The sequence below is a fragment of the Heloderma suspectum genome, chromosome 2, assembly GCF_057233095.1.
Source record: "Heloderma suspectum isolate Gila_16-S chromosome 2, 16-S_ref, whole genome shotgun sequence".
NCBI lineage: Eukaryota > Metazoa > Chordata > Lepidosauria > Squamata > Helodermatidae > Heloderma > Heloderma suspectum.
This window is the reverse complement of record NC_139459.1, coordinates 346,137,336-346,161,351: the sequence shown is the minus strand read 5'-3', so window position 1 is coordinate 346,161,351 and position 24,016 is coordinate 346,137,336. Positions and strand designations below refer to the sequence as shown.

Here is a 24,016-nt window from a genome sequence, read left to right as displayed (position 1 = left end):
ATTAGACGGACCTTTGTCGGCAAGGTGATGTCTCTGCTTCTGACTATGCTGTCTAGGTTGGCCATAGCTTTCCTCCTAAGGAGCAAGCGTCTTTTAATTTCATGGCTACAGTCACCGTCTGCGGTGATCTTGGAGCCCAAGAAAGTAAAATCTGTCACTGCTTCCATTTCTTCCCCTTCTATATGCCAGGAAGTGATGGGGCCAGATGCCATGATCTTAGTTTTTTTAATGTTGAGTTTCAAACCAGCTTTTGCACTCTCCTCTTTCACCCTCAACAAGAGGCTCTTGAGATCCTCTTCGCTTTCTGCCATTAGGGTGGTATCGTCTGCATATCGGAGGTTGTTGATAATTCTCCCGGCAATCTTAATTCCGACCTCTGATTCATCCAACCTGGCATTTCTCATGATGTACTCTGCATATAAGTTAAATAAGCAGGGTGACAATATGCAGCCTTGTCGTACTCCTTTCCCAATTTTGAACCAATCGGTTGTTCCATGTCTGGTTCTTACTGTTGCTTCTTGACCCTCGTACAGGTTTCTCAGGAGACAGGTAAGGTGGTCTGGTACTCCCATCACTTTAAGAATTTGCCACAGTTTGTTGTGATCCACACAATCAAAGGCTTTAGCATAGTCAATGAAGCAGAAATAGACGTTTTTCTGGAATTCTCTTGCTTTCTCCATGATGCAGCGAATGTTGGCGATTTGATCTCTAGTTCCTCTGCCTCTTCTAAACCCAGCTTGTACTTCCGGTAGTTCTCAGTTTGCATACTGCTGAAGCCTAGCTTGTAGGATTTTGAGCATCACCTTGCTGGCATGTGAAATGAGCGCAATTGTGCGGTAGTTTGAACACTCTTTGGCGTTGCCCTTCTTTGGAATTGGAATGTAAACTGACCTTTTCCAGTCTTGTGGCCACTGTTGAGTGTTCCAGATTTGTTGGCATATTGAATGCAGCACTTTAACAGCATCATCTTTTAGGATTTTAAATAGCTCGGCTGGAATACTGTCATCTCCGCTAGCTTTATTGTTACTAATGCTTCCTAAGGCCCACTTGACTTCACTCTCTAGGATGTCCGGCTCAAGTTCAGTGAGCGCACTATCATGGCTATCAGGAACATTCAGATCTTTCCTGTATAGTTCTTCTGTGTATTCTTGCCACCTCTTCTTAATCTCATCTGCTTCTGTTAGGTCCCTGCCTTCTTTGTCCTTGATCATGCCCGTCTTTGCACAAAACGTTCCCTTGAGATCTCCAATTTTCTTGAAGAGATCTCTAGTCTTTCCCATTCTGTTGTTTTCCTCGATTTCTTTGCATTGTTCATTTAAGAAGGCCTTCTTGTCTCTCCTTGCTATTCTCTGGAACTCTGCATTCAGTTGGGTATATCTTCCCCTTTCTCCCTTGCTTTTCGCTTCCCTTCTTTCGTGAGCTACTTGTAAAGCCTCATCAGACAGCCACTTTGCTTTCTTGCATTTCTTTTTCTTTGGGATGGATTTCGTTGCTGCCTCCTGAACAATGTTACTGACCTCCGTCCATAGTTCCTGAGGCACTGTGTCTATCAGGTCTAATCCCTGAAATCTATTCCTCACCTCCACTGTATATTCATCAGGGATATGATTTAGGTCATACCTGAACGGTTTAGTGGTTTTCCCGACGTTCTTCAATTTAAGCCGAAATTTTGCAAGAAGCAGCTCATGATCTGAGCCACAGTCAGCTCCAGGTCTTGTTTTTACTGACTGTATGGAGCTTCTCCATCTTTGGCTGCAAAGGACATAATCAATCTGATTTTGATATTGACCATCTGGTGACGTCCATGTGTAGAGTCGCCTCTTGTGCTGTTGGAAAAGAGTGTTTGCTATGATCAGCATGTTCTCTTGGCAAAACTCTATTAGCTTTTGTCCTGCTTCATTTTGTACACCAAGGCCATGCCTGCCTGTTATCCCGGTGATTTCTTGACTTCCTACTTTAGCATTCCAATCCCCTATGATGAAGAGGACGTCTTTTTTTGGTGTTAGTTCTAGAAGGTGTTGTAGGTCTTCATAGAACCGATTAACCTCAGCTTCTTCGGCCTCAGTGGTTGGGGCATAGACTTGAATTACTGTGATGTTGAATGGTTTGCCTTGGATTCGTACTGAGATCATTCTATCATTTTTAAGATTGTACCCCAGTACTGCTTTTCCCACCCTTTTGTTGACTATGAGTGCTACTCCATTTCTTCTAAGGGATTCTTGCCCACAATAGTAGATATGATGGTCACCTGAATTAAATTCGCCCATGCCTGTCCATTTGAGTTCGCTGATTCCCAAGATGTCGATGTTCAATCTTGCCATCTCATGTTTGACCACCTCCAGCTTACCTTGATTCATTGATCTTACATTCCAGGTTCCTAAACAATATTGTTCTTTACAGCATCGGATTTTCTTTTCACCACCAGACACATCCACAGCTGAGTGTCCTTTCGGGTTTGGCCCAGCCGCTTCACTCTTTCTGGCGCTACTTGGAAATACCCTCTGCTCTTCCCCAGTAGCATATTGGACACCTTCCGACCTGAGGGGCTCATCTTCCGGCGTCATCTCTTTTAGCCTTGTGATACGTTCCATGGGGTTTTCTTGGCAAGAATACTGGAGTGGGTTGCCATTTCCTTCTCCAGTGGACCACATTTTGTCAGAACTCTCTGCCATGACCTGTCCGTCTTGGGTGGCCCTGCACGGCATAGCTTATGGCTTCACTGAGTTACGCAAGCCCCTTCGCCACAACAAGGCAGTGATCCATGAAGGGATCACTTGGAGGGGACTGACTATCAAGTCCAGGGCGGGCAGAGCACGGAGAGGATCCTCTTCTCCATGCTCTGGCCGCCCTGCATTTGTGGCCAAACAGCTGATTTTTGCTGTTGAACTGGGGGCATCGGAGTGGGAGGGAGGGAGGCCAGATGGCCCATAAGAGGTGTCGTAATAGCGCTTCCACGTTCTCCTCCCCTCCCTGCCCCTGGGAATCCCCCCTTTTTGCCTGCTCCATCCTGCTCTTAGAAGCATGGAGACTGGGAAGAACTGTGCCGCTGCGAGGAGGGGGCAGGGAGTACAGTTCTCCAAAACCAAAAAACCCTATGACCGCCTAGACACAGTCTAGCAGGCATAGGATTGCTCTCCCCAATAGAGATAAGAATCATACAATACAAAAGACTAAAAAGATAGTAAGATCTTAAAGAGCCAGATAAAAACAATCAGCAGGCCAAAAATTAAGTTTTAAAGGACCAGTCAAATAAAAAAGACATTTGTCTGGTGCCAAAAGGACCATAATGTAGACGCCAGATTTGACTTTTCTAAGGAAAGAATTCCATGACGGGGGCTCCACCACTGAGAAAGTTTTCTCTCTCTTAACCTCTCCCCCACCTCTCCTTAGATAGCATGGGTGGGGGTGGGGGAGAGAAGGCCTGCTGGAAACGTGAATGTACAGATAGGCACTTGGTTGTTTGTTCTTGCAAAAGGAACATTGCAGAACGTATCTTTTTGTGTCGGAAAATTAACTTGAGCGGTAAGCTTCCATGTTGTTCCTTCAGAGAAGAATTGCTGTGGAGTAAATTAAGTCTGTTTATCTCTGCTCTCACCCAGCGTCCTGTCTTTTAGATTGTAAGGTTGCAGGAAGGGGCTGCCTTATTTTGAAACTGTTTTTATTTATCTTGTATAAACCGTTCTGGGATCCATTTTTGATTGAAGAGCATGGTAAAAATGCATATGCGTGGAGGATAAAGCTATCAATGGCTGCTATTCATGATAGCTACATATTAACTCCAGTACTGGAGGCATTATGCCTCTGTAGATCAGTTGCTGGGGAACATGGGTGGGAGGGTGCTGTTGCACTCATGTCTGCTTGTGGGTTTCCCATGGGCATCTGGTTGGCCAGTGTGCGAACAGGGTGCTGAACTTGAGAGTCAGGGCTCTTCATATGTTCTTATATTAAATAAATACAAAAATATTTCATAATCTCTTGCAATAAATAAGGAGGGATGGAGGATTCTGTTTTTCAAAATGACCTCTGACTCATTGGGCTTGAACCAACAGTCTGGGACCCACTGCTGGGGTCATAGCCTGACTTAAGGTGAGCTGATTGGCAATATTACTGCCATACACTTACATGGTGAAAAAGTGAAGAAGTGGTTCCGTTGTTGTTGTTATTTGTTACATTTCTATACTACCCAATAGCTGGAGCTCTCTGGGTGGTATACAAAGATTAAAAACATTAAAAATACAATATACAGAGATTAAAAGCCATTTACATAAAAATACAAGAACAGACAATATACACAAAAGAAACATGTTTTGAGCAAAAGCTTTGTCCCAGATCTGAAAAGACTGAAGGCTACTGATATCTTGAGCATTTGTCAGGAACAGTACTGTTTTATGGCAAAATGCTTCATGCCAGCTCTACCAGGTCCAAGTTGTCTTTCTGCAGTTGGGCAGCACTCATCTGGAATGCACAAAAGCCCTGTTCAGGCATTCAGTTTTTAAATTGTGTAAAGGGACCCCCCCTCCACTCCCATCCTCCCCATATTAATGGGGAAGTTCTGCAGATGCAGTCGGGAACCCTGCCTTATTCCCAATCACACAGAGCATTCGCTTGAACTTGGTTACATTTCCTTTGCAGACCTTTGCTGTCAGCATGGGGAGGCTGGGAGTGGAGGGGCCAGGGCTGGAGCACGCAGCCCCGGCTCCCTCTCCACGTATGCCTGAATAGGGCTGCATGTGTGCACACAGTGCAGATGTGATCCCTGTGTTCTTGCTTGTGCAAACCTGCCCAAAATGTATCTTTGAGCTGCGTTTCCCAGGCTGAGTACTGAGGCACACTAATGTGCCGTAAGAGGTACAGAAGTGTGGTTTTGACAAAGTAGACAAAGTGTTTTTGGGGCATCTACTGCTTTATGGCTATATGTGTGTGGGATCTTGTTGAACCATCACTTTCCCCTCTTCGTGCCACCTATATGTGGCATATATTGATGTTTTTAAAAAGAAATGAGCAGGCTGAGTATTTCTTCTCTTTCTCTCAGCTAGATGGGGCTCTAAACGTGTGTTGTTTGTTGTCATTTTCTCTGTAGAGGCATGGAGGATCGTAGAGTTGGAAGAGGTCTTGTAGGCCATCTAGTCCACCTCCTGCTTAATGCAGGAAATCCGTAGCGTCTGCAACAGATGGCTGCCCGGCCTCCTCCACATAAAGGCCTCCAGCCAAACCCTGCAGAGTTCATTGCCATGTAGTATGGCAACGGCCGCTGGCTTTGCATGGCTTATAAAAGGGGCTTGGCATATTCTCAGAGGCAGTGCCAGTTCCAGGTTTTGGAGGGCCTTTGGGTGCCCTCAGTGCCCCACTACCTAGTGCACCCACCTCATCCTCCTTGCCACCTCTCCCTCTGTGTCCAGTCCACAGCAGATGGAGAGAACAAAGTGTGCAGAGGTTACTGCTCTTTCTACCCTTTTTTATCACTGCTTGTGTGCTTGCTTTGCTTAGTGAGGGCAAGTGAACAAGGCAGCAAGAGCAAGGAGCAGCAGCCACAATGCAAAAGGTGTTGGCAGAGGGCCCCTGCTAAGGCATAGGCTTTGGCAGGTGCCCAGTGATGCCAACCCCTGGTGCCGGTCCTGCCCAGGAGTTAGGTTGCGATGTTAAAGACGGTTGTTGATCACTTCAGGCATAGGTTGAGATGGGATATAAGTACTCCATGTCTTGCATGTGGGCTTCCTGTTGCCCATTCTGGGAAGTGGGGTTCTGGACTAGATAGGCCTGATCCAGTATGGCCCTTCTTATATTCTTATAGGAAAAATAGGACTTTCGGTGATACCTAAATGGGACCTCCATGTTCACAGGCAGTATATTTCTGAATGACAGATGCTGGGGAAAGCCGGGGGGGGGGGGTCGCTGTGATCCCTGTTCCTGGATTGTAAGCTTCCCTGGATGTCTAGGTACTGCTGGAGATGGTGTTGGGCTAGATGGCCCAATCTTGCAAGGCAGTTCTGGTGTTGCTCCTAAGCATGGCTGTTTCTCTTCACAGAACACAGCAAAAATGGCACTTTCAGCAGCACAAAAGGTGTTAACATTTGAACTTGTGTACTGCTATTGACATGATGTCATCTTTTCTGAAACCAGAAACCTTTGTGAAAATCAAAGTGTTCTAAGAAAAATAGGAGTCCTCCTGGCTCCTCAGCCCTCTTTTTGCAGGAAGAAGTTCTGAGAATCTTGTGATTAGCTCTGATGGGCCATCAGGCTGGGAATGCTCAAATCATTGCTTGATTCCAGTTGGATAATAGCCACTCTGATGGGGAAGACCTTGCCCAAGGCTAAAATAACCAGTTGTTTATCCCCACCCACCCAGCCCCATAGAAAACTTGTCCGGTTTCTCTGGTATTTGCATGCTAGTCTGCATGCTCTCTTTATCAAAGATGATGACATTCCAGAATGTTAAGAGAAGTCTGGGATTGTGTATTTGCTTGACTGCTCTGTCTGTGGGAAAGATCTAATGGATTAGAATAATGTGAGTGGGGTGGGAGCCAAGATTTCTGATTCAGGGTGGGCAGGCAGTGAGATCTGTTGGATTAGGACGCTTCATAGATGTTAAGTATTTCCAGGATTCAAAGAAAATCCATTTGATTCTCTTGGGTCTAATGAATAGTCCATTCTTTGGCTATCAGTCATTTAAAGGTTCTTAATCTCTTTAAATGTCTGACTTTTTAACAGATTGATTTGGTCAATAGATGAGACTTAAAAATCATTGTCTCCAATACTGAGTTGGGTAGTCCCATGCCTATCTATTTGGAAGCAAACCGTAGCCACCCCAGAATAAGGGAGTGGTTTCAGCATCTTTGGGGGTGGGGTGGGAACTCCCCAGGAATGCAGAAGTGTATTAGTTTGTAAATTTAAGAGAGAGTTAAAGATACAAGTAAAAAAAAAAAACAAAAAACTTGACAAGGGCCTGAGGGCTTCCAGGGCTAGGTATATTGAGCGTGTCAGTTGAAAAAAAAGAACATAAAAATTGGACTGGAGAGTGGAATTTTTCTTACCTTTGTTGTTGTTTTCAGTAAGTTATTAGGGGCTCAAGCAGGCCAAAGTCCCTATTAGTGTATTACCTTTATTAAGTTAATCAAAAGATTTAAAAAGCTTGCACAATTTTTGTGAACTTTTAGTGGACCTATAAAGGTATTACACCAATATGGATAATAGCTTATAGCAGCCTTCCCCAAACTGATGCCCTCCAGATGTTTTGGACTTCCAACTCCCATCGGTCCCAGCCAGCATGGCCAGGAATCCTGGGAGTTGTAGTTCAAAACATCTGGAGAGCACCAGGCTGGGGAAGCCTGGCTTATAATATCCTGGAGGATACCTCCCTTCTCTCACTCCAAAAACTCCCTTCCCTCATCCAGCTAGTCTCACTGGCTGCTGTTCCAGGCTGGCCGGAGACCTGAACAGAAGTGCTTGCTTTGGTGGCCAAGGAAGCACTGCAACATTTTGTTGTAGGTCCTTGCTTATGTTACGAATATGTGTTGCATATTGGTAAGACATTTTATTTAAGGTACCTTATTGAGGATCCTGAAGGAAGAAGATCTACTATGGAAAGTTAATTATTAACCAAAGGCTAAACTAAGATCATGGCATCTGGCCCCATCACTTCCTGGCATATAGAAGGGGAAGAAATGGAAGCAGTGACAGATTTTACTTTCTTGGGCTCCAAGATCACCGCAGACCGTGACTGTAGCCATGAAATTAAAAGACGCTTGCTCCTTGGGAGGAAAGCTATGGCAAACCTAGACAGCATAGTAAGAAGCAGAGACATCACCTTGCCGACAAAGGTCTGTCTAATCAAAGCTATGGTTTTCCCAGTAGTAACGTATGGCTGTGAGAGCTGGACTATAAGGAAGGCTGAGCGCCGAAGAACTGATGCTTTCGAACTGTGGTGCTGGAGAAGACTCTTACGAGTCCCCTGGACTGCAAGGAGGTCAAATCAGTCCATCCTAAAGGAAATCAACCCTGAGTGCTCTTTGGAAGGACAGATACTGAGGCTGAAGCTCAAATATTTTGGCCACCTAATGCGAAGAGAAAACTCCCTGGAAAAGACCCTGATGCTGGGAAAGACTGAAGGCAAAAGCAGAAGGGGACGGCAGAGGATGAGATGGCTAGATAGCATCACTTATGCAATGAATATGAACTTGAGCACACTCCGGGAGAGAGCGGAGGACAGGAAGGCCTGGCGTGCTATGGTCCATGGGGTCACGAAGAGTCGGACACGACTTAACAACTGAACAACCATTTGTTAGCATTTTCTCTTTCATAAAAATAGTGGGAAAATGTAGCATTCTCAGATATGTAATATTAATATATAGCAGAAACAAGATGGTTTCAAAAATAAACAAATGGAAGGCCTATCACTATTGCGGAAAGTCTAGCGACAAAAGACATATTGGCATTCAGTTTCAACTGAGTGGTGTTGGCTTTATCTTCTTGATGTGTTGTGACATTTTGTGATGGTAGCAGACACAGGTGTGTTGGCACATTTGGGTGGGTGTATGTTGGAATCGCTACAGGAAAAATCCACGCTCACCATTTTGCAGTATGTGAAGCAGCCTTTACAATTAGAAAGAAAGATGTAGGTTTGTCCTTGAGGTGACAGACTGGTAGCTTTGGATGCCATCTGGAGGGAAAATCACCACCGTTAATCTGTTTTGGCAAATTTGTAACAGATAAGAGGGAGGGTTTATGTAACCTGCATGGGCCCTAAATCTCACTGTATTTTTGTTGTTGTTGTCGTCGTCATCCTTTTGAGTAATAGGTGGGACCAAGCTTAATTTGTGCTTAAAGACATAGATAAGTGTTATAGAGAAACCGCGTTATAGAGAAACTTCACCAGGATGCTGGAAGGGCCTATCACTTGGGTGGGGGGTGGGGGTGCGCCTCTATGAGAAACTCTTGTTTCCTTCTGAATTACATTTTCATTCCACTCTTCCTCCAAGGAGCTCAGAGGGAGTGTACAGGATTCACTTCCCCAACATTTTATCCTGACAACAACCTTCTGGCCAAAGCCAGACTGAGGAAAGCCCTAGGTCACCTGATAAGCATGGTTGAGTGGGGATTTGAACCTGGGTCTCCTCAATCCTGGGTGTCTCCACACTAAGCGTTTAGTGTAGGAATTGCCATGCTTTCTTCACTCACATTTTACGGGACATCTACATGATGGTCACGCCAATCTCTTGTCCTGTATTTTCCTTGTGTTTTTCCATCTTTTATCAGACCGCACTACGGAATGTCCAGCTTTATTCAGAAGAATGGAAGAGTAGTGCATTCTCCACATGTGTAGATGTCCTTAGCGTTACTCTTCCATCTTTTTAACAGGGTGGCTTTTTTGATGTGAGGAATCACTTCAGGCCAGTGAACCTGTCAACCCAGCATGCATTCAGCATACCCTTTGCAGTGGGCACCATTCTATTACCCTGGTTTTTTTAATTAATCTTTTAACTGGCATTCAGAAGCTTCACCTGCTATGATTAAATTTAAAACACACACCAAAATATTAATGAAATAAATGAGAGCTATAACAGTCTAATGCTTTAAAAAAATGCAGAACCCTTTCTTGTCACTACCATCAGGCCCCGAGTCAGAGGTCAGCCCAATCCAAGACATACTGGTGACCCAAGCCCACATCGCCTCGCCTTCCCTTCCCCTGAGGCAAGCTAGGGCTGTCAATAGCCTAAAAGCTGCCATAGCCAGCAAATGTTGCTCTGGCACCTTCTGCCATTTTAATTCCCTCACAATGTCTCTGGAGCTCTGATGGAGAGTCACTCTGGACCGATGCTCCATCGGGGCCCCAGAGGTATTGTGGGGAAATCAAGAGGGCAGGCGCCAGCAGTATCGTTCGTTCCCAACTACAGGTGCTTTTTTTTTTTGCTGCCGCCAGTGCCTGCCTGATTCAAGGGAAAGGGAGCAGGGGTAAGTTCATGTGTTGCCTCCACCCAAAACAAGGGGCTCACTTTTTGTTGATGCTGCCCCGGAGGGGGTGGCTTCCTCACTGCTGCCACCTGGTGATGGTGATGGTGATGGGGAGCTTTGCCAAATTTGGCGCCAACCCTGACAACTGTTAACTAGCTTGCTAAAATAATAGTGAATGGAGCGGGGGTGTGTGTGTTTGGTAATAGCTGCAGCAGGTTTGGAGAGCCACTTGTGTGAGGAGAAAACAAATATTTCTTGCTTTAAACCAGCTACTTCTCTTTCTCGGAGCATTGCCTTTCCTACCCTGAATTTCGTCTGTGGAAATTATTTTAATTCCCCTGTGAGCAAAAGGGCTTCCTTTGAAGGGACCAGGGAGGGGAAGGGTCCCCTGGAGGAGGAGGAGGACTGGAGCAACGGCAGAACCCCTGGGTGAAAGCACAGTGATGACTGAATCGCGCTAGGAGCTGCCTAACTGGAAGCACCCCAGTCCAGAGCTCTAGCCACTATACCTGCTCCTCTAGCAATGGTGGACCAGCTTCCTTCAAAGACCCCTTGCATGGATCATGCTGTGTTCACATGGGGGAGACAAGTGGATGCCTTTCATAAGTGGGACGCATGCCTGAGAACACTCCCCAGAACTTTCTGTCACATTCAGGTGGTGCTCTGCAGACAGTGTGGAAAGGGGTTCCCAGACAGTAGATAGTTTTGAAAACCACTGTCTTAGATGACTAATCACACTCTTCAATCATCTTTCTTTGTTCCTCTACTGCAGCCTTCCCCAGCGTGACACCCTCCAGATGTGGTGGACTCCACATCCCCAGCTAGTGTGACTACTGTGTCAGACCTTTTAATTTGTCTGTTTAAAACTTAATTATTAAGAATACAAACACACACACACACTCTTTACTTTTAATGGTTTAACGGAGGAAAAAGTCACAGTTCCAAAGGTAAAAAACACTGGGGACTCTCACATTTTTCTGGCTTAAAAGTTCTATAGTAACTCTCAAAGAAATTGTCCTTTATATTGATTTAAAACAGAGATACAAACTTGGAAAGAAAGAATTCTGATTGCAAAATTGTATGTTTGGTTTGCACTTCATAAATGAATCTACTTTCTGTCTTTTCTGTCTGAGTCTTCTATAACGTGTCCATTTTGCTATGACCGCATGCACCCACATTTGAATAATCTGTTCATCTAGCTTTGGTTCTTTTGCTTGCATCCAATATTTCACACACAATAGGTGTGCAGCTGCTACTGTATAACTTGCCAATTTTAAATGTTCTCTATATCTTTTGTGAGTGTTAATACAAATACTAATGGATCTAGGCTTTATTGGATATCCAAAGCTTCCTTCCATAAGTTTCCTTATTTTACTCCAATACTTCTTGGCAAGGGGGCAAGGTCCTTTTAGAAAGAACTGTTCTACCATTACAACAATCTGTACCTGTGGGAAGCCGGCCCAGCTGCCAAGGAACGCATCCCTTGGGGCATGGGTTCCAGTACTGTTGTGACTGAGAAGCATAATGGAAATTGAAGTCGTTGGGACCAAGAGCCAGGGATCCTAGGCTGTTTGGGTGGCTGACTTCTAATTTGCAAGGAGTATGACTTCTAATTTGCAAAATGCTGGCCCTTGAGTAGGGCCCATGAGAAGCCTCTTGCTGATCTAGCTGAGCTGGTCAGAGTCTGGTGCTTTCTGGCTTTTACTGGTTACCTGATGGAACATTGTTTCACTGGTCAGACCAGCAGAATGTTGGTTGGCAACCCTAGAAGGAGATTGTGAATGGTGGGTGGGAAGGAAAGAATAATGGCTTAGGCTTTGGGGTATGGATGCCTAGGATATAGGTATATCCATCCTGGGGAGAGAGCTATATATAATAATCTGGGTCTCTGGGAAAGAAATGTGTGATGGGTTTTTTATTGATGTGTTTTCCTACAGAGAAACCAGGATTATTATTTTTTTCTATAAGGCCATCTTTTTCCCTGCTTTCCCTTAGGAGACCATTACTACGGAGGAACTGGAACAGTTTGCCAAGGAGCTGAAGCACAAAAGGATCACGTTGGGCTTTACTCAGGCAGATGTGGGACTGGCCCTGGGTATGCTGTATGGTGGGTACCACAAAAGGGAGCTAGAGGGTGTTGAGTTGGGGAGTCTGGGAGCGGCTTGATACTCCACAACAAGTGACCTCTTCTCCTCCAAAACCAGTGTGGAATATCCTCCCCCTGCCCCAAACAGGTGGTGGTGGGGAATATTGAAGAGAGGCATGGAGGTGTGTTTTTTTCTTTCCTCAGGTGGGTGGAAAAGAACCTAGGCCTTGCATCATGGGCTATCCTCAAGTCTTTCTGTGGGCTGAATACTTAATTTTGTGCTCTTGTTTATATAGGGGAGTACAGGATCCTACTCTTTCTTTGTCAGTTTGTGGCCATGCGCTTTCCTTTTTTCTTTCTTGTGGGAACAGAATTGGAAGCTGTTTTGGGGTTGGATGGCTGAGGTGTTCAGCAGTAAATTGCCCTACACTGAATTGGTTCACAAAAGCCTTGAATGTTCATTTCCCCCCACCCCTTCTTTAATCCTTCTGCAGCAGATATGGGGTTTTCAGAAAAGCAGTGGTAAACCATCAGGTTTGGCAAGCTTAATGTCCTATAAATTTTAAGGGGCATTACGTATTATTTTGTACCATGAAAGGAAAAGCTCAGATTGGCCTACAATAATTAAAGGTTCTTTAAACAATAAGAAATATAGTGCACAGAAGAGCCAAGATAAAGTTATGCAGAAAATGTTCCTTACTAACATTAACAGCTCCAGTATGGAACTATTTCACCCTTGCCTCCTAAGACTTTCTTAAACAGAAATGAAGTTTGCAAAAAAATCTGTGTAAACAAAACAAAAGATGTTTTTTCTGTAGTCCTTAAAACTGAATTTTTAAAAACAGTTTTTCCTCTGAAATCCAACGTATTTTATTTGGCTTTGACGATCTAACCGAATTTTGCATTGTACTGTTTCAATTCTAAGAAGCATTTGGGGGTGGAAAACCCTGCTGTGTAATGGCTAAGACAGCTTTCCTCCATCTGGTGCCCTCCATGTTGTGATGGACTACAACTCTCATCAACCCCACCCAGCATGATGGGAATTGTAGTCCAATACATCTGCAGAGCGCCAGGTCAGGGAAGGCTGGGTTGAGAAAATCAGTTTGTATCTTTCATCTTTCTGATCTCTTTAGCTGGTCTTGGGCAAGCCTCAACTCTCTGTGTCCTGGTCTCCCCACCTGCTGCAGGAGGAGTAAGGTTACAACAAGATAACACTCATGTGCATTGTTGCAAACTCTCCCAAAGTGCAAAGTGTTGCATGTTTAGCCTGTCAACCAGTTAAATGAAACTTAGTTGATTTAATTGGATGAGTCTTGGTTGTTGGGTTGCTTTATTGATTAAATCTTACACATGAGGAAAAGCAACTGTTCCGAAGTAAGAAGCATTCTTTAGAGGTTGACTAGGCTTTATCTTAGAAGGCATTTCCTCTGATGTGTGAGAGAATAGGTCAATGCTTCTGTTAAGATGGTGCTTGCTGCCTGCCTGCAGCTTCTAAAAGTGTTTTTAATACAAAGATATTTTCTGACGGATTTATCTGGGCACTCATTTGGTTACTCAGATATTTTGATTGATTGATCTTGTCAATTAATCAGTGCTGTAACTCTAATTTGCATTGAGAACCATAGGCCTTCAGGGGCTATGCACCTATCAAGGGTCTCTGTGGACTAAAAGCTTAATTTACATTTTGCTCTTGTTGGTGTAAGGCAGAGGAGATAAAGTGAAGTACAGATTCTAGTCTTATTTCTTGTCTTTTTTGGTTGGAACAAAATTGGAAGCCTTTTGGATTTCAGTGACGCTTCCAACTCTAAAATTATTTGCATTGGTATTTAATAGTGCCAGTAATAACAAAATAAGGGTAAGCATTGGATGCGAGTAGGGGTTATGTAATATTATTATTTTTAAGTTGAGCTACTAAGGCTGAAATCCTATACATGTTAACCTGGGAGTAAGCCCCATTGACCTTAGTGGGACTGACTTCTGAGTAGACATTCAAAGGATTGTGGTGTTAATTTTGCCCACTTTCTGTTTCTACCCCATCAGATTTCTTGTCCTTAAATCCTGACCTAATTCCTTCCTCCCTTTCCCCCCTTCATACAGGGAAGATGTTCAGCCAGACCACGATCTGCCGCTTCGAAGCCTTGCAGCTCAGCTTCAAGAACATGTGCAAACTGAAGCCGCTCCTCCAGCGCTGGCTAGAAGAGGCAGACAGCAATGAGAACTTGCAGGAGGTGAGCTTTCCCAGAATGGGGATGGATAGCATGTCCCTGAGACTGGAGAGAAGTCTTCTTTTGGGCTGCTAAATAATTATCATTAATAATAGAATTATTAATAGAATTATTAATGAGACAGTGCCAGCAGTGTACATGGTGCCTTACAGAATTGCCTAGGCAACAAGAGACAGGTCTCTGCCCCAAGGAGGTTCCTATCTAAAATATATATATATTTTTATTTATCCTTTTATTCAGTGTATTAACCACCCTTCAGTAATGGGGACTCTTGGTGTGGTGTGCAGCTTAAAAGCATCATAAAAACAACACTGACAGAAACTGCAGCCAAAAGATAGTGGGGAAAATGTCAGAGGGAGGCAAAAATTAGGGAAGGTCAGGGGCAATCTGTGCAAATACTGTTTACATCTACTTGACACAGGGTGTTGAACCTCCTTCAGCCCACGGGTGAAATTCCATTTCCGAGACGCTCTCGGGGGCTGCATTCCAGTGGTGGACAGGCCAAAGGCAAAACGAGCAAGCCCAAAATAACAAAAACCACCAGCATATTTTAGCTTAGAGCGATCACTGCCAGTAACTAAGCCTTAAGAGAGACATTTCAATGATTGGTGGTCAGGGGCCAGGGGGTATGGCTTGATTGGGATTCCAGGTGGGCCGGTTTTGACTCCCAGTCCTGAGGTTCTGCACTCCTGACATAAAGCTTTGTTACAGTTGGGAATGTGGGTTTGGATGATATGGCAACGGCCATGTTTCGAGGAAGGAGTGGGAAGGAGGTGGCACCATGTACACGTTTGTAGGAAGGCTGTTCCATTTGTCTAGGGCAGCAAATGGGAATGGGTAGAGTTACTTAAAGTATGAGGAAACCTTTGGTCAGGTGAAAGTGGTAGAGCTGGAGAAGCAGAGGTGATGGAATGGAGTTGGACGAAAAACAGAGGCGGAAAGATAGGGTGGGGCAGGCTGTGGAAAAGCTTTAACAGTAAGGACAAGGAGCCCATGTTGGATCCAGACAGGGATGGGAAGCCAGCAATGGATCTGAAGAGGGCTCAGAGTGAACAGCAAGGTGGACCATTTTGACCGTGCAGTTTTGGATAGAGGTGCCTGAGCTATGAGCATAGAAGGTCAGAGAGAAGAAGGCTGCATCAGTCAAGATGGGCAGAGCACAGACCAGGGTTTTTAGGTTGCAGGGACAGAGGAAAGTTAGCTGGGACTTCTGCAATACTGCCCAGGGAGAAGAGGTACAATTTGGTGAATGTGTGGAGCAAAGGAGAGAGAGGAGGAAGCTAAGGTCAGCAGGGTGAATGCTAGTATTGTCAAGAGACACTGAGCGGGACCAAACAGGAGGAGACTTGAGAGGAAATAGGTTTGGACTTGGCCATCTTCAGAAAGGGCAAAAAAGAAGATCGGAGGAATTGTAGACCAGTCAGTCTGACATCAATACCTGGGAGCAGATTATAAAGTGCTGTATCTGTAGGCACCTTGACACTAATGCAGTGATCACTAGAATCCAGCATAGATTTGTCAAGAACAAGTCCTGCCCAACTAATCTTCTGTCATTTTTGAATGGGTAGCTTCCTTAGCAATTATGGAAATGCTGTTGGCAAAACATATCTTGACTTCAAGGCATCTGACAAAGTGCCCCATGACATTCTGATTAGCAAGCTAGTTAAGTGTGGGCTCGATGTCACTACTACTAGGTGGATCCACAGCTGGCTGGAGAACCATCCTCACAGAGTGCTTATCAATGGTTCTTCATAAAGCTGGAGGGAGACATCAAGTTGGGTGTTGCAGGGCTCAGTTCTGGGCCCTGTATTCTTCAACATTTTAATTAATGACTTGGAAGAAGAGGGTGGGGGGATGCTTATCAGATTTGCGGATGACTCAAAATTTGATGGGATAGCTAATACCTTAGAAGACAGAAACAAAATTCAAAATGATTTGGATAGGTTAGAAGACTGGGCAGAAAATAACATAATGCAGTTTAACAGAGACAAGTGCAAAGTTCTTCATTTAGGAAAAAGAAAAGGAATTCACAGGTATAAGATGCAGGATACCTGGGTTGGCAATAGCACATGTTGTAGTTATAGTCAATCATGAGCTGAATATGAGTCAGCAGTATGATGTGGCTGCTAAAAAGGCAAATGCAATTTTAGGTTGCATCAATAGAAGTAAAGTTTCAAAATCATGGGAAGTAATAGTTCCACTCTGCTCTGTGCTGATCAGACCTCATCTCAAATACTGTGTCCAGTTGTGTACACCACAGTTTAAAAAAACACACCTTTATTTCCAACACAAATGATAATAACCACAAACAAACAAAAGCCCCCCAAAAGCGGGGGATTCATATCATGAAACATATCAATATACAGTAATCATTACCTATAGGGAAAAGGAAAACACACACACACACACGGAGGGGGAGAGAAAGGATTAATAGTTTAATTTCAAATATATACGTTAATATAAGTAGTCCATATATCTCTGGACACCACACTATAAGAAGGATTCAGATAAATTGGAATGAGTTCAGAGGAGGGCAACAAAGATGAACAGGGGACTAGAAACAAAGTCCTACAAGGAAAGATTGATGGACCTGGGTATGTTTAGCCTTGAGAAGATGGAGGGTGGGATGTGATAACACTTTTCAAGTACCTAAAAGGTTGTCACATAAAAGATGGCTGCAACCTGTTGTCTATCACCCATCAGACTATAGGATGTGAAATACTGGGCTTCAGTTACAGGAAGGCAGATCCTTATGTTTTTATTTAAAGTGTTTTTATGCTGCATCTCAGCCCAAAAAAGGCTTCTGGAGCAGCAATCAATCAATAAGTAAAGGATTTTCTTTTAACATCAGGAAAAATTTCCTAACTGTCAGAGCAGTCAGACAATGGAACTGACTGCCTAGGGAGGTGGTGGGCTCTGCGTCGCTGGGGGTATTCAAGCAGAGACTGGACAGCCATCTGTCAGCGATGCTTTAAACTGGATTTCTGCACTGGGCAGGGGGTTGGACTGGATGGCTTAAATGGCCCCTTCCAACTCTGTCTGTTTTTGGCATTTATGTCTCACCTTCCATTGATTAAAATCAAATAAAAGGCAGCGTACAAATAATATGTACTAACAGTGATCTTAGTTCTCCATGTTCTGCTCCTTCTGTAGCCAAAAGGGCACTGTCCATGCACAAAAGGGGGAGATAACAGGAGGCCTGAGCAGGGAGCCCAAGGTTTGCAGTAGTAGAAAAAAAAAAAAACACTTTAGTGGGGAGTGGGGAGCCAAGTGGGGAAATCCCCGCCCCCACAACAGCCAATAAGTGACCATGGAATATTGACTGTTGCGGGAGGAGGAATGGAATGGATTGTTGTGGCTGGCTGATCAGGACAGTGAATGGGAGCTCCCCACATTGCAGTAGTTTGTTACAAGTCCTACTTGTAAAAATGTAAATCTCATGTTGAGACAGTGATGGAGGCATCCAAGTGCATATGTCAGGTGGGTAGGTAGAAGTACAGGAACTGGATAGAGGAGGAGAAGAGAGAGTTGGGTGTCATCAGTATATGGGTGGCACTAAAATATGGGATTTGAAGACACTGCCCAATGAGAGGGAATAGTAGGGGACCAAGAAGAGAACCTTGAGGGACGCCAGCAGAGAGAGAGGAGAAGAGGAGCGTCTCTCCACAAAAATGTTGGACGAGCATTCTGGCAGATAGGAGGAGGATTGACTAAAGACGGCGCTGTGGACACCTAAGGCATGGAGGGAGACCAGCAGGAGAGAGTGATCAACTGGGTCAGATGTAGCAGAGGTGAAAGACGATGAGAACAGATTAGAGACCTCTGGATTTGGCGGTGAGAAGATGGTGACCTTAGCGAGTGGAGTTTGAGCAGAGTGAGGGTGGAAGCCAGATTGGCTCAAGAATGGAGATGGAAGAGAGAAAATCACGGTGGTGCAAATGAAGAAGAGCTCCGAGAGTTGGAGGCAAAAGGAAGAAGCGAGACCGGCCAGTATTCCAGCTGCCTTGAGTGCCATTTTCTTGGTAGAAAGGCGGGGAACAAATCCAGTCCAATCAAGAAATATTTAAGGAGTGACAAGGGGAAGGGTTTTTTGGGAATGTGAGAGATTGAAGCCTACTTTGAATCAGTTGATGTGACGGAAGGAAGGTAATTGGGAGTCACAAAGAAATAGGATCAAGGGGACATGTGGAGAGGTTAGATGAGGACCGGAGTAGAGCGGCCAGCCGTGTTTGAGGGACATGGAGGAGGAGTGTGGAGCGTCTGAAGGAGGCAGAGAGAGGGATGCATATCACTTCAGTTTCTCAGGTAGGGATTTCTTGGGTGGAAAGGTGGGTGAAGAGTGGAGGGACAGGCTTTAGTGACACCTTTCAGAGGTAGACAAGAGGCTCCATGGACTGTCAGAATGGGTATAGATCAGCATGATGTAGTCATGTTGCTTGGCTGGATCCACAGCAGAGCAGGAGAGCACAGCCTGGAGCTGTTTGAAGGGCCTCAGGAATGGAAGCATCGGAAAGATACAAGACAGTTACTGAGGCTTCCAGTGCCTCCTTGTGGCCACTATGAATGTGAAAGGCTGGAAAGGCTTGTTTATGGGGGTGGGGTCGGTGGGTTGGGGTCTCCAAGCAGCGTCACCGAACACCGCTCTCCTCCTCTGTGCAGCAACTCTGCTCCATGGAGACGGCCATGATCCAGGCCCGGAAACGCAAGCGCACCAGCATTGAGAACAACGTGCGGGGCTCGCTCGAGACTTACTTTCAGCGCTGCCCCAAGCCCAACCTGCAGGAGATCTCTCAGATTGCTGAGGACCTTAGCCTGGACAAGGATGTGAGTGAACTCCTCTTGCGCCATCTCCCCCGGTGTCCGCCACCTCGCTGCTCCTGGAAGCAAAGCCTTCGCCCTCGCAAGGAGAAAGTCTTGATGCCTTATGCGACGGGCGCAATCTTGTCATAGTGCACCAAAGGGAAAAGCACTTTGAGGCACTTTTCCATGCTAAGATTGATAAAAAGTACTGGGACGCTGTGGATACCTTTATCCCTATGGGATTGCAAATGGCCGGCAGATTGAAGGACTTCTTCATGCAGCACATAGTTGCAACTATGGAATTCGCTACCACAAGGTGTAGTGATGGCCACCAATTTGGATGGCTTTCAAAGAGGATTAGACAAATTTATGGAGGAGAAGGCTATCAATGGCTACTAGTCGTGGTGGCTATATGCTATCCCCAGTATCAGAGGCAGTATGCCTATGTACACCAGTTGCTGGAGAACCTGAGTGGGAGGGTGTGCTCATGTCCTGCTTATGGGTTTTACACAGGCATCTGGTTGGCCACTGTGTGAACAAAATGCTGGACTAGATGGATGGTAGGTCTGATCCAACATGGCTGCTCTTATGTTCTTATTGTTAACTTATTGTCTGTAGCTTCTTAAGTGTACAAGGCTGAATTAATGCTTCTGGCTCTTAAAATGGTTGCATCTTGCCTGTATGAGCCTAAGTTCCAGCCCTCACAGGATGAGACTGAAGGCCCTAGTGTTCCGTTTCCAACAGCAACTAAGCTAGGTGCCTCTGAAGGCCCACGAGGGTGGCATGAAGGCAACCACTTCCCCTGCTCTCTTCCTTCATGGCTTGTCACAAGAACAAAGGAAGAGCCCTGCTGGATCAGACCAAGGGTCCATCTAGTCCAGCATTCTAGTCCAGCCAACCAGACATCTATGGGAAGCCCACAAGCAGGACAGAAGGGAAATAGTCTTTTTTCACTGTTGGTTTCCAGCAACTGGTATTCAGAGATGTGCTGATCTGGTTCTGGAGGTGGCCCATAGCTATCTTGACTGGTAGCCATTGGTAGCCTTATCCTCTATGATAGGATACTGTCCTCAGTATCTGATATTCAGACATGTCTAAATGCACTTGTATGTGAAGGGTCCATTTAGCTATGATGGTTAACCTAAGCTGTCACCATCACCACTTTGAATGAACTCCATGCGGTAGTTGGGGCTTGAGCAAACTGATTCTTGAACCTAATGCCAATTGATTTCATGGGTTGAACCTCAGCACTAGTAGAAATATCCCCCTATCTACCCTTTCTGTGCCTTTCATAATGTATAAACTGCCATCCTGTCCCCCTTTAAATCATATTTTTTGTCCCTAAATTAACAGTCCACAAATGCTTTAACCTTTCCTTGTAGGAAAGGTGGTCCAATTCCTTGATTTATATTTTAGTGTCCATTTTCTGTACCTTTTTCCAGTTCTGCTTCTTTCTTCTCCAAGAGGATACTAGAAGTGTACAAAATATTCCAAATGTGGCTGCATCATAGACTTTTATATGCTGTCACTATTATTACTTGCTGCTTTTAATTTTCAGTCCTTTTTGAATTTGCCTGTTTCATTGTCTCAGGACATCCCTGAGGATAGGGGTGACCCAGTAGACACTGTTTACTTGGACTTCCAAAAAGAGAGGTCCTCTTATGGATCAATAACTGGTTAAAGAACAGAAAGCAGAGAGTAGGAATAAATGGTAAATTCTCCCCAGTGGAGGGATGTAAACAGCAGGCTCCCACAAGTATCTGTATTGGGACTGGTGCTTTTTAACTTGTTTATAAATGCTCTGGAGTTAGATCAGAGCAATGAGGTGGCCAAGTTTGCTGATGACAGTAATTATTTAGGGTGGTTAAAATACAAAGGGGCAGCAAAGAGCTCCAAAATGATCTCTCCAAACTGGGGGAATGGATGTTAAAATGGCAAATGCCATTCAGTGTAAACAAGTGTAAAGCTATACAAGTTACGGCAAAAAATCCCAACTTCACATATATGCTGATGGGATCTGAGCTGGTGGTGACTGACTTAAAAAGCGATCTTGGGGTTGTGGTGGATAGCTTGATGAAAATGTTGACCTATTGTGCAGCTGTTGTGAAAAAGGCAAATTTCATGTTGGGCATAATTAGAAAAGGAATTAAAAATACAACTGACAATATCATACTGCCTGCATACAAATCTACAGGGTGACCAAACTTGGAATACTGTATGCAGTACTGGTCATTGCATCTAAAAAAATGGTATTGTAGAGCTGGAAAAGTTGCAGAAAAGGGCAAATAAAATGATCAAGGGACTGGAGTAACTTCTTTACGAGGAAAGGGTAGAATGTCTGGGACAATTTAGCTTAGACAAGAGGCAAGTAAGGGGTGACCTGATCGAGGTGTACAAAATTATGCATGGTGTGGAGAAAGTGGATGGGGAGACATTTTTCTCCCTCTCTTGTAATACTAGAACCTGGGGTCGTCCCATGAAGCTGATTGGTGGGAGATTCAAGGGAAGATATTTCTTTACAAAGTGCATAGTTAAACTATGGAACGAGACAAGTACATGGAGGACAAGGCTATCAATGGCTATTACTCATGATGGGTTTATATTACCTCCAGATTCAGAGGCAGTATACGCTCTGTATGTCAGCTGCTGGGGAACATGAGTGGGAGGGTGCTGTTGCACTTATGTCCGACTTGTGGGCTTTGCAGAGGCATCTAGTACTGTTGGCCACGGTGAACAGAATGCTGGCCTAGACAGGCCTTTGGACTGATTCAGCAGGGCTCTTCTTATGTTCTTATGAGTTGATGTTTTTTTCAGTGATCCCCTGAGATAATTTCTGGATAGTTGCAACTAATTTAGACCCCATCAGCTCTACATGCAGCATTTGGGTTAGGGCAGGAGATGTTTCCAAATGAACTCTATTAAGATCTCGGTTAATGCTGCGGTGTGCTTGTTGCTTGCTCTCACATGGTGGAGTGCTCAGATACCAGTATCAGAAGACGATCTCTGTGTGTGGTATGTAGGTATGTTCCAAGGAGCTCGGGCATATACAGGGATGTCTCATCTTATGGTCACCAGAATTCTGAGGTTAGTTAAGCTGGGAGAGAAGTGAGTCACCCAGGACCACTTGGGGACAGAAGGGTGATGATGACCTGGCCTGCCAGGCCCCTTTTTGCTACGCCACACAGCTCTCTCATTTCTTTATAATGTCATGTTTTTACGTGAGCCGTGAAATAATGTGCAGCTCCCAAATTTAACATGCAAAGTGCCTGACAAGCCCCAACCCCAATTATTCCCATTTTAGAGATGGGAACTGAGGCTGAGAGAGTGCAGCTTCCCGAGGCCACCCAGCGACACTCACCAGATACGGGGATTTGAAGGCTTGTGCCTCTGCTCCCCTGCCGTTGGTGCAACATCTGAAGAAAGGGCTTGCAGACCTCTCTGGGGGTGACCGGGGAGATAAGAAATGTCGAGAAGGCCTACGATGGAGTGTTGGCACACATCCGTGTGTGTAGATGGCGAGAGTTGCTTTGGCAATAACATATGTGTGTCTTTGTCCTCCCCCGCCCCCGTTTGCCCTCCCCCTTTGTAGGTTGTCCGTGTCTGGTTCTGCAATCGCCGCCAGAAGGGCAAGCGCAACTTAGGAGCTGGCTCTCGGGAAGAATATGATGGCCCTGCTCTACCAGCACACTTCCCTCATGGCCCACTCCAAGCCCCGCCCCCTGGGCTCAGTCCCGCCCACCACCAGCTCCCCCCTCCACCCCAGGGCTACAATACGGCTGCATTCACCACCCTGTACCTCCCCCAGTTTCATGAAGGGGACGCCTTTGTCCCTTCCACATCCAGCTCTGCAGTCATGGGCCACCCAATGCATTCAAGCTGAAGAGCCCCCTAAACAAGCCTCTCCCTCCCGATTTTTAATCAAGGGGATGTCCTCCAGCCACCTTCTGCTTCTTGAATTTCTTTTTTAACCAGGGTAACCTTTAGGAAGGGGAGCGGGTCACCTTGTCTCTCTCTTCTTGTTCTTTAAATCAGGGATGCAGGTCTTTGTGGTATTCGACCTTTAGGCATGATTATAATCGTGATTCTTAAAATTGAGTTATTATTATATTCCCAAGGGTGCTTCTAAATCCCACTGTCATTTTTTAAAAGTATGTTTTAGGGCACAATCCCATGCATATTTATTCAGAAAAAAAGTCCTACAACTCCCAGCATGCCTGCTGGGAGTTGTAGGATTTTTTTCTGTCTAAACATGCATAGGATTGTGCCCTTAGTTTCCTAGAGCCACCAAAGCCTGCTGCTCTCCATTACAGTAGCAGGTATGCAAGCTAAGAGGAAATTGTAATCCAGACATGTTTCTTCTGCCCTCTCCAAGCATGACAGAATCTACAGTCTTCAGGAGACTGGGCATAATCTGGTTTAAGCACATTTAAGTAACACCCTCCTGTTGAAGTCAGCTGGGCTTAGAAATCTTTAGCAGTGGTCGGCAGATGAGATGAGAAACTGCAGCCAATGTGTGTTGTCTTTGGAGACCTACTGGCTGGGGTAGGGATCTATGGATGAATGTCTTCTCCTCCCTTCTCAGAAAAATCAAAATTTGGGGCTTTATAATAGGGGTGGGCACAAACTAGTTCTCCAGATGTTTTAGACTTCAACTCCTAGCACTCCTGATCATTGATCATGCTGGCAGCAGCTTTGAGGAGTTGAAGTCTCAAACATCTGGAGATCTCTCTTTTGCCAACCCTGCTCTAGAATATCCGTATTGCTTCTTAAAATATATGATGCTGGATATTTAAAATAACACCTTCCTCCATTGGTTTAGAATGGTATTTGTCCCTTTTCTCTTACCTTGCTGCACTCAAAAACTGTGGCAGACATCTCAAGCAATGCTTTTAAGAAAAAGATGAAATCCAGCAGGAGGCATTTAGGGTCTCCTCCTTACTTTCTTCCCCACTTCTTT

General features: G+C 45.0%; 1 protein-coding gene across 1 annotated transcript in view; it reads left to right on the top strand.

Moving 5' to 3' along the window:
* Positions 1–22,939, top strand: part of POU5F1 (POU class 5 homeobox 1) — a 38,750-nt gene extending 15,811 nt beyond the window's left edge. The window contains exons 2-5 of the mRNA XM_084830531.1: positions 11,944–12,055; positions 14,132–14,262; positions 18,919–19,083; positions 22,649–22,939. Coding sequence (XP_084686657.1) covers positions 11,944–12,055; positions 14,132–14,262; positions 18,919–19,083; positions 22,649–22,939 — 699 coding nt within the window. The remainder of the gene's footprint in view (positions 1–11,943; positions 12,056–14,131; positions 14,263–18,918; positions 19,084–22,648) is intronic.
* Positions 22,940–24,016: the final 1,077 nt, after the last annotated feature.